Raw genomic sequence first — 17,236 nt, 5'->3', positions numbered from 1 at the left:
CCCATTGCCTCCCTGCGTGTGTGACGATCTTTGGGACTTAAAAAAAAATAAAAAAAAATAAAAAAAAATTCATAAAAATTGGGTGCGTATTATACATGGGTACAAGCTTTTTTCCAGCATCAGCATGCCATTGTTAGGGGTGCGTACTATACATGGGGGCGCACTATACACGGAAAAAAACGGTAATAGTTCATTCAAGGACACTCAACCACAAAGTAGTGTTTACAACACCATTAGGGCCAACATTAAAAACAGCCACGATAAATAGATCAGTTTCGGTTCCCTGACCAACTCCATGTTTCCATAACACTGCTTGTAGTTTATTTACAACCCCAAAGTGGCCTAGATTGGACCTGGAGATCATGTGCAAGGAGCATTTACTGCCTATGGTTAAACAGCAACTGACCTTGTGTCATGTGACCACCATGGATAGTTTGGGGCTCATTTTATGAGAGCCAGTAACAAGAGGTCATGGGATTCATACTGCTGGGATGAATTTTAAATTGCCTTGAATGAGTCTCTCCCACTGCTCTGCTAAAAACACAGCCAGCACTCTCGCCCAGAGAGAGAGAGGAGGAAGAGAGAAAGAGAGAAAGAGAGAGGGAGGAACAGGCTGCATACAGAAAGAGGTCGAGAAAGAGTTGGAGTGGACAGCACCGGATGAGAGGAGGAGGAGGAACAGGAGGGACGAGAAAAAGAAGGGGCGGACCAAGGCGGTGGGAGGGGAGGAGGCATCAGAAAAGTAGATGAGAAGGAGAAGAAAGGAGGAAAGTAAAGGAGTCCGGAGAAGGGAGCACAAGTAGAGGGAAAAAAAGAAAGGAAAGGACAGCTCAGCAAATGATCCCTATAGCATTCCTCCCACTGCTGCAGTGATCCAAGGACTGGGTGGAGAAGGGAAGCTCAGCGGGAAGAAAATAAATTGTGGTTTCCTTTTTTTTCCCCTTTTTTTTTTGCGTGAAGAGAAGAAATCAGAAGAGGAGAGGGGGAGAGAAGAGAGTGCGGCAGAAGAGGAATCCGAAATTCTGCAATCTCCTTGCGTCCTGCAGCAGAACATGGACTCTGACTCTGGAGATCAGAGTGATGGGGACTTCTTGCCAGGTACGCAACTCGCCTTCATTTCACTTCATAATGGAACTCAACAGGTTATACTCTTCATTACATTTCATGTCTTGTATTGCACATACTATTCTGGAGGTAAGTCATTTCATGTATTACAGATGTTCACTTGTTTCAAATCTTACACTCACACTCTGGGTAAGAATTACTATTCAGATGTTAGACATTAATTAAAAGTTACTGTAAAGGGTATTAAAGATTTTAAAATTTACCTAACTAATAAGTGTTCTAGATTTAATATTAGACGTACGTAACACATGAGGATTCTAGATTTAGTAGTGAATGTACTCTGTTGAGTACTGTAGATTTAACTTAGGTAGTAACTCCAATGGGTACTCTTGACATAATAAATCTAACAGCAATTTTGAAATATAATATTAGAAGTAACTCTAATTCATTCTGATTCTACATCAACATTAGCAGTAACAAATGGGTACGCTTGATTTAATAGAGTATTAGAAATCACTTTAATGGATTTTATATTAGAATGGGTGCTTTCCATTTAACATTAGAAGTAACTCTAATGTGTACTCTAAATTTATTATTAGCGGTAATTAATGAATAAAAATAGATGAGTGAACATTTTAAATTTCAGTCATTTTGAAATTTGGAAAACTTTATTTACTGTCTAAACCTATTGGGGGGTCATCTATTTTTTTTCATTTTAACCTTTTGAGACATGCTGATAATCCTTGGGACGAAATAAATTTGAGTGAGATTTAAAAAAAAATCTGAAATTGTATTGAATAAACATGCTTTAAAGACATTTCGACAAGATTAAGAGATGGAGTTTGTATTTTTTAAATCCTGACACCAGTACATATATCTCAGCTCCAATTATCGATTACCAGCCTCCTTGATCACTAATAATCAGTACCGGCCTTGGAAAAAGACTATTTGTATATCTGAACATGGAATACATCCATCCTACTTTATACATGATAATTAAATGATGGGTTTTTTTTATATTATTTGGGTTTGTTTTATTGTTGTCGATTGGGTGCCATTTGTCATTACATCAGCTCCCCAAAAAATATTTGCGGTTGGTGTGTGGATCTGTCCATGCTGCTACGAGTTAATGATAACTGACGACTGACAGAGAGTGCGGCTGCTAGTGAAAGGCGGCTCAGTCGCCACCAGTTACTGGCAAGCTCCAACACGTGTTTGGTCATCAACGCATCAGACTGGAGCAAGGGAGGGTGCAGCATCCCTGAATGCTTCTCTCTGATGCGTCTAGCATAAATACTTGATTCGTTTTACACGAGTGTTCAAGGTTGCAGACGTTCGCCAACAGTTTCAATAAATGCTCAAATGGCTTTCCCTAGCGAAGAATTGTTGTGGTTTCACAAGTTGATCATCTCCAGGAACCGTAGAATTGCTGTCTGGAATTCTTTTTAACTGTTTCATTAATGTTACCCCAGATTCTTTTTTTCCCAACTTTGTATGTTGATTATGCTATGTTGAACTCCACCATCTGTTTGTCCATCTGGCACATTGTCTGTCTGTCTTTTGATCCCCTGGCGAAGGTAGCGGAACACTGAGATGTGAGCCAGGTGGCAACATAAATGTGGCATGGCAACGTCCAGGTTTGAAACCCCACTTTCATATGCAGCCAGGGTCTGAGACTATCTATTTTATTTTCTGTTTTGTCCAAAACTGTAAAACTCTTTGGGAAAGCAGATAAATTAAAGTCTAGCGGACTTTCCTGTCTGGCCTGTGTTGTGAGAGCGAAGGAAAATGAAATGTCTTGAACCAATAGTCTGACTCATACTTAAATGTATCCTACTTTGTGGCTGTTCCACATTTTTTTACCATTCCGTCTACTGTCAAGGGAAAGAAAAAGTAGCATGAGTGCCTCATAAAGGTCAACATTCTTGCATTGTGAGTTTTAATGAAGTCAAGATGAACTACTATGGAAATACAAAAACGAGTATTTTTATTCAGATGAGAGATGTGTACTAAATATAGCGCCTATTGAATATGCTGGAGCAAAGTGTCAAAAGAGTAAATATTGATGTGTTTTATTTCAGGTGGCCTTTCTGGCTTGAGCAATTTATGATTGTTGTTAGTAATCATATTTAATCATGAAACTTGTCTCCGGGTTCTTTTCAATGACCTCTAACATGCACCAGCGAAGATGTTTGATCTAAGCAGGTCACACAGCCTGTTGCAAAAACAAAAGCAGAGTATCACTTACTGTCAGTAGAAAACTCAGTCTCTTTTGGCACAAGATTGGGAAGGTTAATATTTGACATTTTACATTTTATTGCCATACAAGAGTACAATTAACTTCATGACTGTCAGTGGTAAAAAAAAAAATAATAATAATTAACTTTCGTGAGGCTTTTCCATTTCAGGCCATTGTGGACAAAACTTTTTTGTGAATGAGTTGCTGATAGAATACCAATATCATGAAGCATTTATTGACAAACATGCTGGCGTCGCCCCTAGAGCCAGACAGATTTCACCCTGGGACCAGCAATCATCAAAAAAACAGTCTGATGGTTAACCCGGTCAGTTTATATCTTAAAGTAGCCCTGAAATGGGCTGTGCAACAACGACAACAGCCATCCTCTGGAAATGATGAGGGTGAAGTCAGTGATGTCACAAACTAAAAAAGGCTGAATTAGTGACATCACAAACCAATCTGCTCAAACAGCCCGTTTAAGAGTGCTATGTTGATTCAAGCCATAAGCAAGAGAAACATGGGCTGCACAGAACATATTACAAAGTAAAAATTGAGGTTGACTTACCCCTCTAAGGAGAAACTATAATGTTGTCACATTATGTAATTTAATTTATCTGTATTTTCTACAGTAATGTATACTGCAGGTATAAATCTAACATGCGTGTATTGTTACTACACTAACTCAGTGCGTAATTTTCTAACCACCTGTTACACTTTTCCTCACAATATTCTTCCTTGGTGGTGAAAATGATTATTTTCGAGACTTTGCCATTATACTGGTGAACTGTGAGTCAGCTCACAGCCTATTTTAGCAACATAATCCCGATGAATCATTCAACCAGAAATCAATCTACCATCTGCTGATGTTATTTCCACGCATTTTTGTCGACTTCGACATTGCATTTGAACTGAGACTTGTTCGAGAACAGTTTGGTGTTGTATTGTAGTGTGGTGTGGTGTAGTGTAGTATAGTTAAGTGTCGTGTCGCATTGCGTCGTGTCTTGTTTTGTAGTGTATGCCAGCATGAGGTCTGTTTCTTTTGGGTTGTATTATAAACAAACCTAAACTTGTTTGATGACAACGCAATTGTAAGGCACTTAAGGCAGAGTGCCTTAATCATTTTACTACTGAGCTAAATTGTCTTACTGGTGAGGACAAAGGGCATACTGACGCTGGATATCAAGTTGAAGGACTAAAATGCTCAAAAGCTTTTCCATAAAATACAGTGTGCTGGGTTTGCATGCATCCCCCAGTGCTTTAATCTAATCTGCAGATGGGGAGTGCTCATTGCACCCCTGCACACGACACACACCCAAACTCCACGAGCTGATCCTGGAAAATTCTAACACAAACTGTAAAAAAAAAAAAGCTGAAAGTGGAAAAGGCAACTCAGGAGATCTCTTTTTCCACCCTGTCGTTGCAAAGAGCAACCTTAAGACTTCCAGGTGTTTTATGCATCATGTGACATGTTTCACAATATTCAATGGGCCATTCAGAGAGGAATTTGGTCTCTACAACATGGACTTGAACCACAGACATATTTTGACAGGGCCTCACAGAGATCTGTGGTTTGATTGGCGACACAAAGCAAATTTGTGTATGTGACTATTGGAACGATGTCCAGCCAGTTCTGGTTTTGGACTGGGAGACTCAAAGTCGATCATGATTGTGGTGAATAACAAATATAACAAAGGAGGTGGCATGGAAGGCAACGCCAGATTTTTTTCCTACTCACACCTAACTCTGGCACAGCAGAACCAATTGTTCTCATTGTTATGAAGTGTGAGTAGGGAAATATGGAGACATTACCTTGGAATCATTACCTCATATAATGTTATTATTCCCAGTGTTCAGCAACAACAATAACAACCAAGATGAAGCACATTTCACCCATAAGTTCATGAATTGTGTTTGTTTATATCCTGTGGATGTTTAACCAAAGGAAAGAATATGAACTCTTGTAACCTTAAATATTTTAATTTGAAATCATTTTCACATCCCTGAGAATTCAGAGGAACCTCTTGTTTTGTGTTACCATTAGCAATGACACAAACAAGGTACATTAGAAAGAAAATGATTTCCCCCCAATTCTTTACCTTTAAAAAAAATACTTCATGCTCCTCCTGCCACTAGAAGTTAAAGTTTACTGTAAAATACAAGCGAGCATAATAATAAAAAATGAGTCTGAAGATAACATCGAGAGGGTTTGCCAAGGGGGCCGTCATGTTCATTGAGAAAATACTAAAATTGTAAGTTGTCACATAATACATTTAAGACATTTATCATTTCTGCTGTTACCAGTCTCCCTTTTTAAAATTAATAAGAAAATAGTTGTTTCACATTTCAAAAATATTTATCCATCATTTTGCTGTACGTGATATTATGATTTATATGGCTTCACCGTTGCAATGGCCCTCTGAGGGAAACCATAACGACAACGTCGTGACAAAGATGAATTTGATTCACTGCCTAGCCTTACCACTTTCTAAATTATAAATAGAAGCCCCTCATTACACTTCAGTGAAAGCTCACAAGTTTAGCTTAGCTTACAAATTTCACCAACGCAGTAAGAAACATATTCAGTTAGCAAGTAAATTGAGGCATTTAGTAGCTGAACTTGCCAAATAATGATCACACACATTTTTGGGAATTGTTTATTATGTGATTATTAACCCATTATGCAATTGCTTCATTGTAAAGTGTTCCTTTCTAAATTACAGATCATTTCTCCTCTTGCTATCCAATAAAGATTGTGGGAAGCACAAGGCAAACCAGTAATATTTGTGGTTTACATTTTAAGGGGAATAAGGAAAGGGAGGCTCAAATGTGACAGTTTTTTCCTTATAGTCTTGGATTAAAGTGAACACATGTGGAGGGGTTGGATTTACGCTGTCAGTATTGAGGGTTAGTTTTCCAGGAGAAATGTATTCCCTCCGAGGCTGAGACAACTCTTCAAATGTGTGTTTGTGAGAGGATGTGAACCACAGTTATTTCCTTGTCATTAGTTAGCGGTGGTGCCCGGGCCCATAGCCATGAGGAGAGCACCGCTTGGGCTTTACACTCAACACCATCAGGCCCTCAAGGCCAAAGTGAAACACATATCCAATTTAATCATGACAATCAAAGCAGGAGCAACTTTTTAATTGAGGTGACATGGAAAGTTGATACCCAAACTCCTCTGGCCTTTCTTCCCCCATTGTTTTCCATAAAAATATTTTCTCTGTCTTAACATCCCTTGTTGTGGGTGATCCTTCTTTTGCAATAATTGAAGGAATACGGCACAAAAAGCGAGCCGAAAATAAAAACTATAAGATGAGGGCTAGCAAGATCTCCCTTGACGGTGGTTATTGATGTGAGCAATGTTTGAATCATTTTTTCCACCACAAATAAGGTTCAGTTCTGAATTATATTCTGTTCATATTTTCTTTTTGGAATGTGATGTCATTTTGTTCCAGTGAAGCAGGTACCCACACACCATTTGATGAGTTCTCCTGATGCTAAACAATCCTTGTTCTGCTGACTATGCACCACCGCTATCTTTATCGTTCCATAACAACTCAGGTTATTTCCTTATGGCTGTTGAATAGAGAAATACAACTTCACTGATTTAACAAGCGAGCAGAACAGATGTGTCTGACGGCGGTTACTAATTGTAATGTAGAAGCCAAAAAGTGACAGCATAACATCAGATACATAGATCTAATACATACATACTGCATACATAACTAATTGAAAACAAACGGTCCATCAAAACATAAAGACAGACAATATAATCACAGGTATGTCTTCTTTATTCCCAGCAAAAAACAACACTATTACGATTTTAAGCAATGAGCTGGTTTTATAAAGAGCACATTTTAGTATTTAAGTGATGATGTGTGCCTTTAAGAGGCGTGGCCTAATGAGAAAACTCCAAAGCTCTGATTTCAACTGCAGTTGGCTTTTCATTCTCCATGCGCCTTGCGAGTGTCGAGGCATTCTGAAGACAAGGTACCACCGTGGCTACATTTGAACTTTTTTTCCACTTAGTTGGTGTTTATGACATGATTGCAGAGTCAAATTAGTGACCCAAAAAGGTATTAGTAAAGTCAAATGCAGAATTTGTTTTATTTTTTAAATATTTTTCCATGTCTAAGAACGAACCAGTAGTCTTTGCATTTTCATCTTGGTCCTTTTGGAGCTTCCCACAGGCCCACTCGGACATACACTGAGTCCAAATGGGTTAACTAGTAAACAAGGCAGGGGGCCAGCGTAATGGGGAAGGTTGGCATTGCCTGGATGATTGTGCCTGTGAGTAGTGTGTGTTGAGTTGAAGCCTTTGCACTGCCGTGTGGGTCTCTTTGGAAGCAATGCTATGCCATGCTGAGACTTGGCGAGGGCCAATGACAGGAGCTACTCAACCAGGGCCGGAAAACATTTACTTCCTTGACGTTCAGCTCAGTGAAATTCAGTCAGAGAGGAGGAGACTGGCAAAGTAAAAGAGGCAGAGGCAATGATGCTAGAGGAGAAGAGATGTTTCGAGTGAGTGGGAAAGTAGATCTGATGCAAAGGCACTCTGACAGGTGTTACAGAGTCATTTTTCTTCTACCACCCTCTACCCACCTCCTCCAGATTCGTATATCTTTGTCACTTGTTCTCAGATTATGTGACATAACTGCAGATTTTTGTTTTTCCACATCCGCAAATGTTCACCCCTCCTCCACATATGCACACACACACACGCACACACCTTTTTTTTTTTCCCTCCTTGAGTGAATGAAAATGTACAGTTCATGTTGTATTTATGACTTCACACAAAATGTTCTCTTTTTTTCTCTCCAGAAAGCTTTGATTTCTTCTGAGAAATTTAAGAAAGAGCACCAATATTAGATATTGTGTTGAATAAAAACAATGACAAAGCCTTTAAAACACGCAAGCACATCGAAATTTAATGTCGCTTGATGATGTTGGCTTCTCTAACAATACAATTGAGAGAAGAAAAACTCAGCCCCTTTCTGTCTAAATCTTCATTTTGTTTAATTATCACAAAATCTGGGAGATGCATGAACCCCTTTGGGCCCTCAATATCTCCTGATTAGGTGCGTGAGGCAAAATGGGATTTTATTTCATCAACACCCATTGATGGTCTAACAGAAATTAGCATAGATGTTACGGTAAATTAAGACCTGCTGCTTTAACAAACATGAAACATCAATACATACAAACAGCACACAACAAAATCAAATCAAGCATTGTATACTTCAAACACCAGATTGTCTAGTTAGTCTGCAAGCGCAATGCGACCATATCATGCAAATTGCTAGATTAGCAAAAGTAACAATTAAATGTTCTTGTCATGAAAAACCTTCAAACAGCATCACACATGTAAAAGCAACACATGCAAAGAGCATAATAAAAAAAGATAATTCATTACTGTGCATTTAGACACCATAACGTTCAACCAAATAAGACAAAATAAATAAACGAATGCTCGAATAAAAATCTGCCCTTTAGTGAGGGTTTTGACTGTATTTTTTAGCATGCCAAACAATCCACTTTTACTGTTTATATGCAAACCGTTTCCTGTATATCAACGCCATGTATTGCTATGTGCTAGGGATGTGGCTTTGGCAGAGCAAAGTGGTAGAGAAAAGCTCCCACAGTAGAGGGAAGGAAGGAGAAAAAGCCGGCAGCCAGTTCCCATGCCCGACCAACTGGCTGAGTGCGACTGGCTCTGAGCAAACTAAACAATAGCAGTCCGCAGCTGGTTGGAGCATTAATGTTCAAGCAGATAGAGGTCAAAGGACAGCGATCCCACAAGGTCTGCCATCTGATCAGAGAGGATGTCTTGAGTAACACTTGTTATCCTCAGAGGACCGGATTAGTTGTGGTCCTTCGTAGGGATAGCCAAAGTGATGATGGGAGCCGAGGTGGAGGTCGCCAATGTCACTTTCTTCCACTTTCCTCGTGACAAGCAATCAAGCAAACAGTGTATCACTCAGTCGCATCTCTTGCCACTTCCTGTTTTGACCTCAACTCTGCAGGGAGATAGTCATTACAAGGGAGACACGCAAATGAGGGACGAAGCATCAAATAAGCCTAAAGGGTACTTTTACTGTACTATAAATCAAAAACTGTGTATGTACGTAAATAGAGGCAAATCAAAGGTTCTACAGCCTCAAGGTACGTATGGCTACAAAATGGAATGTAAAAGATAAGGTAGTCCTTTATTAATGCACGAGCCATAATGAAACAACATTTTTACACGCTGGAGGTCCCAGGCATAGCTCAGACAATAAAGAAAAAAATATTAAGTGTACATTATCTGTTGGCTGTTTGAGCTGAGCCACATCCATAAAAAAAAAAAGTCAGAAAGTGTTATCGCAAAGCCCAACATTCATTTGTCTTGTTAAATTTTTCCTCAGCAATCCACGAAAATGTACACCATCTCCTTTCGCAGCCGTTTGTGCACGTTCCACTTTCAGTCACAGTAAGTAATGCAAACCCACTAAAATGAAAAAGGACTTTCAACTCATGCTGATGAAATCCATTAGAAGGATTAAAAGGGAATTATTCATTAACCCTGCAGCTCTGATTGCCCTGCTACATCTAGAATAGTCGTTAATGGTGAGGTGAGTGACCTCCTTCAGACCAGAACGCCTTGGGAAAGATTTAACATGGCGTGACCACGAACAAGACATCTTACTTATGACCCTCTGTGTGGTGACCATATCTTTCTCAATTGCCTACTTTTTTCTTCTTCATATTTACACGTGGCATGCAGAGCTGGTGTGTTTGAGTCATTATGACAGTGGCATTTAAAAATAGGCAGATGGAATCTTTGCAGGACAGACTGAGAGGAGGAGAGACTTTGAATGGCAAAAAAAAAAGAAATCCTCACTTCTGCATTTAGTAAAAATTACTTCAATTTCATCAGTCAAGCTGTGGTGAACCATAGTCAGATGTGCTCTGTCCGTGAAGGCTCATTAACCAAGAAGGTCATTAAAATGTTATTTTCCAGTTGCAGCCTAGAGAAATGTGTCAAAAAATGATCGCAAAGATAAGGCCAGAAAAAAAAAAAAAGCATGAAAGGCAAACTGTCAGGCTTGCTCCATTGAAGTGAATTTCCTCTGACATTTTGTTTGTATTGATGCAAGGTTGGTGTGGTTGTTTTTGTCCCTGGGGATGACACACTTATCAACTGGGAGCATATCAAGACATTTTCTCCCCACGGTGCGAGCAGACATAAACTGACACATTCCCAGGAATGAATCTGTCTTCAATCACATGCAGTAGCATTAGGCCAACTAAATTACATTAGCTTCAATGCGAGAGCTGTGTCAACTATTTGGTCTTTACAAAGATAAACTCAACTCCAACCACCGCCGAATGGTAGTAGTCTGAGAGCCACAGTGAGACACTTCACAAATATACGTCATTAGAGTCTGAATAATGTTTTACCTTCAAATACCGTGGCACTCCTCACTTTCCGTGAAGCTTTGACCATGATTTTTTCCTAATGAAGTGACCTATTAGGAACAACCGAAAATGTCAGTGTACCTAATAAAGTGTCCGAGTGACGACACAGATTTGCATTTGCGTGCGAATACAAAGCGAGTTTCCAAATTCTAAAAGTACAGGTAAGTATATGCTCACACCTGGGACCAAACCAAGTTCTTTCCGAGAAAGAGCCTGTGTCACTAACCAGTCGGCTATTTTGACATGGCAACCCTTGGCCGTCTGCACTCTTTTGTACTAGTGATGTGCATTCCAGTTCTCAAGTGAGTCTCAGTGTGTATGTGGGGGGGACAATACGTTGAACGATTCGTTTGAATGAATCTTTTGAGTGAACTGATTCTAAAGATTCAGTTCACTTAAAAGAACTGGAATGCACCACTAAATTTAACCTGTTGCTGAACCTAACCCTTCATATATAAATATCACTAAAGCTGATTATATTTTACTGAATTATTATTATGAAAAACTGACATGTAAGAGAAAAATGAGAGCAGACTTATATATATATATAATATTTTCAAGATGCTGCTGTCATCACTTGCCGACAACACCCCTACCCTTTAGCATCTCAGCTCTTTTCCTGTTTGTACTAATAACATTTACAGGCGGGACAAAAAGGTCCTCATGCTGAGGCAAATAGATCGCGTGCTGTTGTGTGTGCACGACACACACGCACGCACGTGGTCATGGTCGCTACGCTTTTTTGTGCCCTGCAGCAAAACAACACATGCACCTGCGGCGTGTCACCTGGTGTCATCGGATGCTGAACATCTGCGTGTTGTTATGAGCAACACACGCATGTACGTGTATGTGCGTGCATGTGAGTGGGTGATATCTGATCCAGACAGGATTTTGGGGGGGGTGAGGTTTGTGGAGAATCACAGAAAAATCATTCTGACGTGTTGCATGACTGTAGGAAAGTCCTTAAATATTTGGAGAATTCATTTAGCCATTTTTTGCTCCCTAAAATAATTTAATTCAATGTAGTGGGTCATTATTATTATTATTATATTTGCTTAAATTTTGGTATTCACTGGAAAATTCGTTCATTCGCGTTTTTGTTCTCGACATCATAATTATAATCGGGGTCAAGAAAGTATGTGGGAGTGATACGACTCCATTAAGAGACTAACATTTTTGTATGTCACAGAAGGGCTAAATTTAGCTTGGGTTGTTAGTAAAACTTGCAGAGTCTTTAGCGCATGTGCATGGAAAGTACATGTGCACTTCTGCTGCATTTCTGTGAGCCATTTATTGTTAAGGATAATGTAAGTGTCAGTGTTTAGCATCATAGTCTGTGGTTTCTTTACGGTTTAAACAATTGAAATATGTAATTCCCACAAAATATTGGCACAATGTTTCCCATCTGCGGTCGCTTCTGATATGACATTCATTTTGGTCACATTCCACACATCTGTCGCATCACGCCATAAAATCCAAGAAATACGATGTTAAATTCTTCACTGTTGATTAAGTGGTTTTAGACCTTCCTGTACATGTATTTCCGAAAACTAATATTTGCCAGACTAAAAGTTAATAACTAAATCCAGATGTACTCTGGAGATGGTGCCATAGATTTTTTTTTGCAGGGCAGCTTTGGCTGCTCTCCATGTTCCACACTGTATGTATATTTTGATGTAATGCAGCAGAAAGTGTTTACTCAGCACTCCAAAAACATCAGGCGGGACAAAGAGGGACTGTCTAGTCAACAGCCAATGCCAGCAGAGCCATGGGCACCTTCCTAATCCTAATGTCTAAAAGGAACTTCCAAAACACTATTATGTAACCCCTTTGGTGGACACGTGGCTTCTACGGTTGGACGGTCTTGAGTTGATTGGCACCTATTAGCTTTACAGAAATAACTTTGCAATGGTGATGTTTTTTTAATCCCTACATTAGTAAACAGAACTGTGCTTTCTACTCCTCACTTGGTCAAAATAGGGTTTATTTATTCTACAAATTCATTTATTCTACAAAGCGATTAAAAATATATTACAATGAGCTCTCTACCTCTAAAATTACCTTACCAATAACTTGTTGGTGATAGCAGACTTACAGAGATTTACTTTTCTATTCATGTACTAGTTTAAACTACTGTATTTCTATTTTAATACAGATTTTTTTTCCATGTGTTTGAATGTTTTTTTTCCAACTCCTGCTAATATATCTCACTTACCAGTGATTCATTTTTGAAGTTGACAGTGCACGTATTCTTTTATGTTTACAAAGCTGTTGCTTTTATCAATCGTGCGTTCACGGATTGTTCCAGTTTGCTTGGGAATATCAGCGGCTCACAACAAAAAAGAAAAAAAGTGCTTCAAAGCAATAGGACATGACAGTGATAAAAAGCCTGTTGATGTGAAACACAGATCTGCGTAATGAAGACCACACTGTTACATCCTGACTATAATGTATACCACGACATCCACATTGTGACATCTAAATGTATTTCAAAGCACAACTTGATGCAGCTGGGATGAAACTATTAACAGTTTTTGGGGGAGGGCGTAAAGCTATATAGTAAGTCATGGCCAGTGGCATGCCAACGCCATGAGGACATCGGCCCTGGGCTTCCAATTTAGGGGGGCAAAACAGTAAAATAAAATTGGATTGACTGCAATGTGGAACTGTAATGACAAGTGGATGACAATCTGCATGTTGTTATTTGTTTCTTTTTGTGTCTGTTGTGTGTTTGTCAACCACAAACAGACCCCCACTCCCTGCTGTTGGGCCTCTTATGAGTTCTCACTCATCCTCCCATGATGCCATTTAAAAGAGCAGAAAGAGGGCACATGCCATCATCTGTATTTTGAAGTGATTGCAGACAGTCGTTTGTTTTTTTTTGTTACTAAATGTCATGCTGGGCTAATTACATGTTCATGAAATGTCATTTTGCTTTAAACTAACTCACGAAATGCCACCAACCGGCTTTCACCATTTTTGCTACAGCTCTGAGCCTCTTGTGTATATGCACCCACACATAGACACATGTTCAAATGATCGTGCTCCTCCAACTTCTCATAAGTGCCACTGAACAAAATACTTAGCTCGCTATGTACCATCATGATGACCAACAATAAAATGCTACTCCAGTTCCAGGGCACAGTTTGGAAAAAAACGTCATTACAGATTAACAGTTTTATTTGTATTTTCACACCCTATTTTCTATCCAATACATCTTTTTTGGTTGGTGTTGGCCATCGTAAATCAGAGTCCATCTTTCCTGTAGCATTCCTCAAGGATCTAGTCAAAGGATTAAAGCCCAAGCTTTTCATGCTCTACATGCTTCCTCTTGGAAGTGTCAACAGCAAATTTGTCTGCAGATGACCTCCAAATTAGTTTTCATTCCAATCCTGATAGGACCAATGAGATCAATAAGATTAACTAAATATATCAACTTGCTTGTCCATGTGACCCAATACTTTTGTCCAAACAGTGTTGCCATTACTCCAGCTTCTTCCATTGTGACCAAGATGTTTCTACCATGCTACCACTTCACCAACTGTTGCTTTTCTCACAATGTGACATCTGCTCCGCCCTCAAATAAAATAAAGCTTTCATTAGACAATTCCTGCACATGCACATGCACACAAATTTGATGTCAGACTTTGCTGATCTTGACAAGTTTGGTTAAGTATAGTGCACAGCTGTGAAGCATACGGACAGAGAGTGTGCAGAGGCGTTGTTATCTGTCTGCAGCTGTTTGATGTTCTCTACAGTAGATAGTAATCATTCCTCCCTCAGTCAGCCCACTGCATTGCTGCCAACTGCAAGAAGGCCACCGCCCTGTTATAGAATGTGCTTGCACCACACTTCTGCACCAGTACATCTGCTCAGCTCCACACTACGCTTCCACTTATTCCTGCACTTGTGTAAATATCTGCTTAAGAAAGCTATCAGGAGCTGTCAGTGAGTTCTGAATTGAAGTAAATTTTTCACTTATTGAGTATTTTTGACTCACCAGCTTTGGAAAAATATATGCAGTTTCTACCAAATAAGCTTGATACTTTAGCGACAGATGATGACAAAATGTAAACAAGACATAACGGTGCTCAAGAAATCCGCATCAACAGCCAGCCTGTAAAACACACCAACTTTTAGCCCACCCTTCTCATTTCTCACTCTTCCCTCTCCCTCCTCAAGGACACGAGAGCTTCAACTCGCGCTCCTTGGCTCTGCAGGCCCAGAAGAAGATCCTGAGCAAGATGGCCACCATGGTGGTGGCCAACATGCTGACGGACGACACCAGCAGCGAAATCCTAGACGAGCTCTACAAGACTAGTCGCGAGTTCACCAAGAGCAAGAAGGAGGCCCACAAGATCATCAAGGACGTCATCAAGATCGCCCTGAAAATCGGCATCCTGTACCGCAACCACCAGTTCAGCCCCGACGAGCTGGACACGGTGGAGCGTTTCAAGAAGAAGATGAACCAGGCGGCCATGACGGCGGTGTCCTTCTACGAGGTGGAGTACACCTTTGACCGGAATATTCTGTCCGAGCTCCTGCTGGAGTGCCGGGACCTGCTTCACACGCTGGTCGAGCAGCACCTAACGGCTCGCTCTCACGCTCGCATCGACCACGTTTTCAACCATTTCGCCCATGGCGAGTTCCTGGCCGAGCTCTACGGGGACGGAGATGAGTACAGACTGTCTCTGAGGAAGATCTGCAACGGCATCAACAAACTTCTGGCCGAGGGGACACTTTAACCTTTTACCTGTCTCAGACCATCTCACCGCCTGACCACTTCCTGCTCACCCTCCCACTGCTTGCATCACTTCCTCCTTTCTTTTTGTCAACTTCCTGTTTCCTGTATCCTTTTCCATGGACCCAGTTGTAACATCCTGCAGATGCGGCTCACTGTTGTGTCATTGCGACTGTATTTCTCCATGCCTACACTTGGACAATGTGCGTCATGTATGTGTTCACGGGAAGCTGTTTGATGATTTACAGTGGGCTAAAAAAATCCACATATAATTCACGCGCATTAAAATGCAATGAGAAGTAAAAATGAAACCTACCATAATCAATCAACATGTGTTTTCAAATAAAATTGATTGGTTGGTGTGTGTGTGTGTGGGGGGGGGGGGGGGGGGGGTTGCTTTAAGAAAAATATTTGATGGAAAAAAAGAGTAAATGGCAGTGTGTGTGTCGGGGGGGGGGGTCTCTATGGAAAATCATTGGTCAAGTAATTCATATCCTTGATATTCAGCTTGAGGTCCATGTACCTGTGGACTTTTTATCCTCACTAATACTGGCAGAACGACGAGGCTGCCCTAGTTAAACAACAAATCTAGTTGAACAAAATGACTTATTTAGCACTCTTAGTTCTGCTTTTGACTTGCGTACCCTTGACATTCCACTAGTGTGCTGAATTGTCTTCCTAGTGAATGGACCTAAAGCTGGATAGGAAAATTATCCAAGAAATCCTTAAGCGGCTTTTTTATGTACATTCTTTTGTGTGCGCAAAAATAAATGCACCAATGGCCCAAAAACATGCATTAAGGTGTATTTGCATTTGGAAGATTGCAGTAATGTGTGTATGTGTGTGTGTGTGTGTGTGCGTGTACACTTATGGACTTGGCATGAATCATCTGTACATAAAACCAATGACAAGTCCAACTTCTCCAGAGTGTATCACTTGTCTTTTAGTAAAGATTTCTTGTCAAAGTCATCTTGTCATTCCTTCTGATAATAATTGCAAGAAAATGATAGCTTCTCACATCTTGGCACTCATATATATAAATATATATGTTATATGGCTGGATTGAATGGGGAAAATAAACCACAAATTGCACACGAGGTCACAGGTTTCCTGTGGGCTTCCCAAAGATGCACGCGAGACATGACTTTGCAGACTAACGTTTTGAAATATCACTATATAAAGCATTTCTGCTTCAGAGGATGCCTTGCGGTACTCTGGCCTACAGACATCGTGTCAGCATCCGCCCTTTCGCTCTTAAATGTTAAAAGACAAAACCATCAAAGTTAGCCTTGTGGTTATTTTTCATCTACACAAAAAAGACTTTCAAAAAACTCTGTAGTTTTGCTTGAAATGTGGCCACCTCAACTGTGAATCAGATTTTGACCATGAAATACAATGATGATTCTCAAAATGTGGAACTTGGGTTCTCTCTTGTGCTATGCAAATAAAATCCCTAAGTGAGGTTCCTGTTAGGTTTGCTAAGTTCACATTCAGACATGTATTTAGTTAATATGCAACACAACTGAATAATTTTCACAGGCATACTTGTCTAAAACGTTTGTTTAAAAGGTTTGGGAAGCAATGATATGGGCAAATATCCAGGCACAGTTGTTTAAACCTTTTGTTTAAAAGGTTTGAGAAGCAATGATATGGGCAAATATCCAGACACACTCAATTCACTTCATCAAAAAAATAAAAACTGAATTGCTTGTTTTATTTCCCTCTGAATTTTA

The 17,236-nt window shown here is 40.0% G+C and overlaps 1 protein-coding gene across 1 annotated transcript; it reads left to right on the top strand.

Annotated features, from left to right (window-relative positions):
• The first annotated feature begins 491 nt into the window (after nt 1–491).
• On the top strand, nt 492–15,890 carry tnfaip8l3 (tumor necrosis factor, alpha-induced protein 8-like 3). The gene is made up of 2 exons (XM_061277249.1): nt 492–1,098; nt 14,945–15,890. The coding sequence occupies exons 1-2, from the start codon at nt 1,053–1,055 to the stop codon at nt 15,505–15,507; spliced, it is 609 nt and encodes a 202-aa protein (XP_061133233.1). The 5' UTR covers nt 492–1,052; the 3' UTR covers nt 15,508–15,890.
• Nucleotides 15,891–17,236: the final 1,346 nt, after the last annotated feature.

The sequence above is a fragment of the Syngnathus typhle genome, linkage group LG4 (genome assembly GCF_033458585.1).
Source record: "Syngnathus typhle isolate RoL2023-S1 ecotype Sweden linkage group LG4, RoL_Styp_1.0, whole genome shotgun sequence".
NCBI lineage: Eukaryota > Metazoa > Chordata > Actinopteri > Syngnathiformes > Syngnathidae > Syngnathus > Syngnathus typhle.
This window is presented reverse-complemented; position numbering and strand designations above follow the sequence as displayed.

What these genes read in the sequence shown, in the direction of transcription:
- tnfaip8l3 (XM_061277249.1), top strand. Translation starts at nt 1,053, where the DNA reads ATGGACTCTGACTCTGGAGATCAGAGTGATGGGGACTTCTTGCCAG. An exon ending in TGATGGGGACTTCTTGCCAG is followed by an intron (nt 1,099 to 14,944) that starts GTACGCAACTCG and finishes TCCCTCCTCAAG; the next exon opens with GACACGAGAGCTTCAACTCG.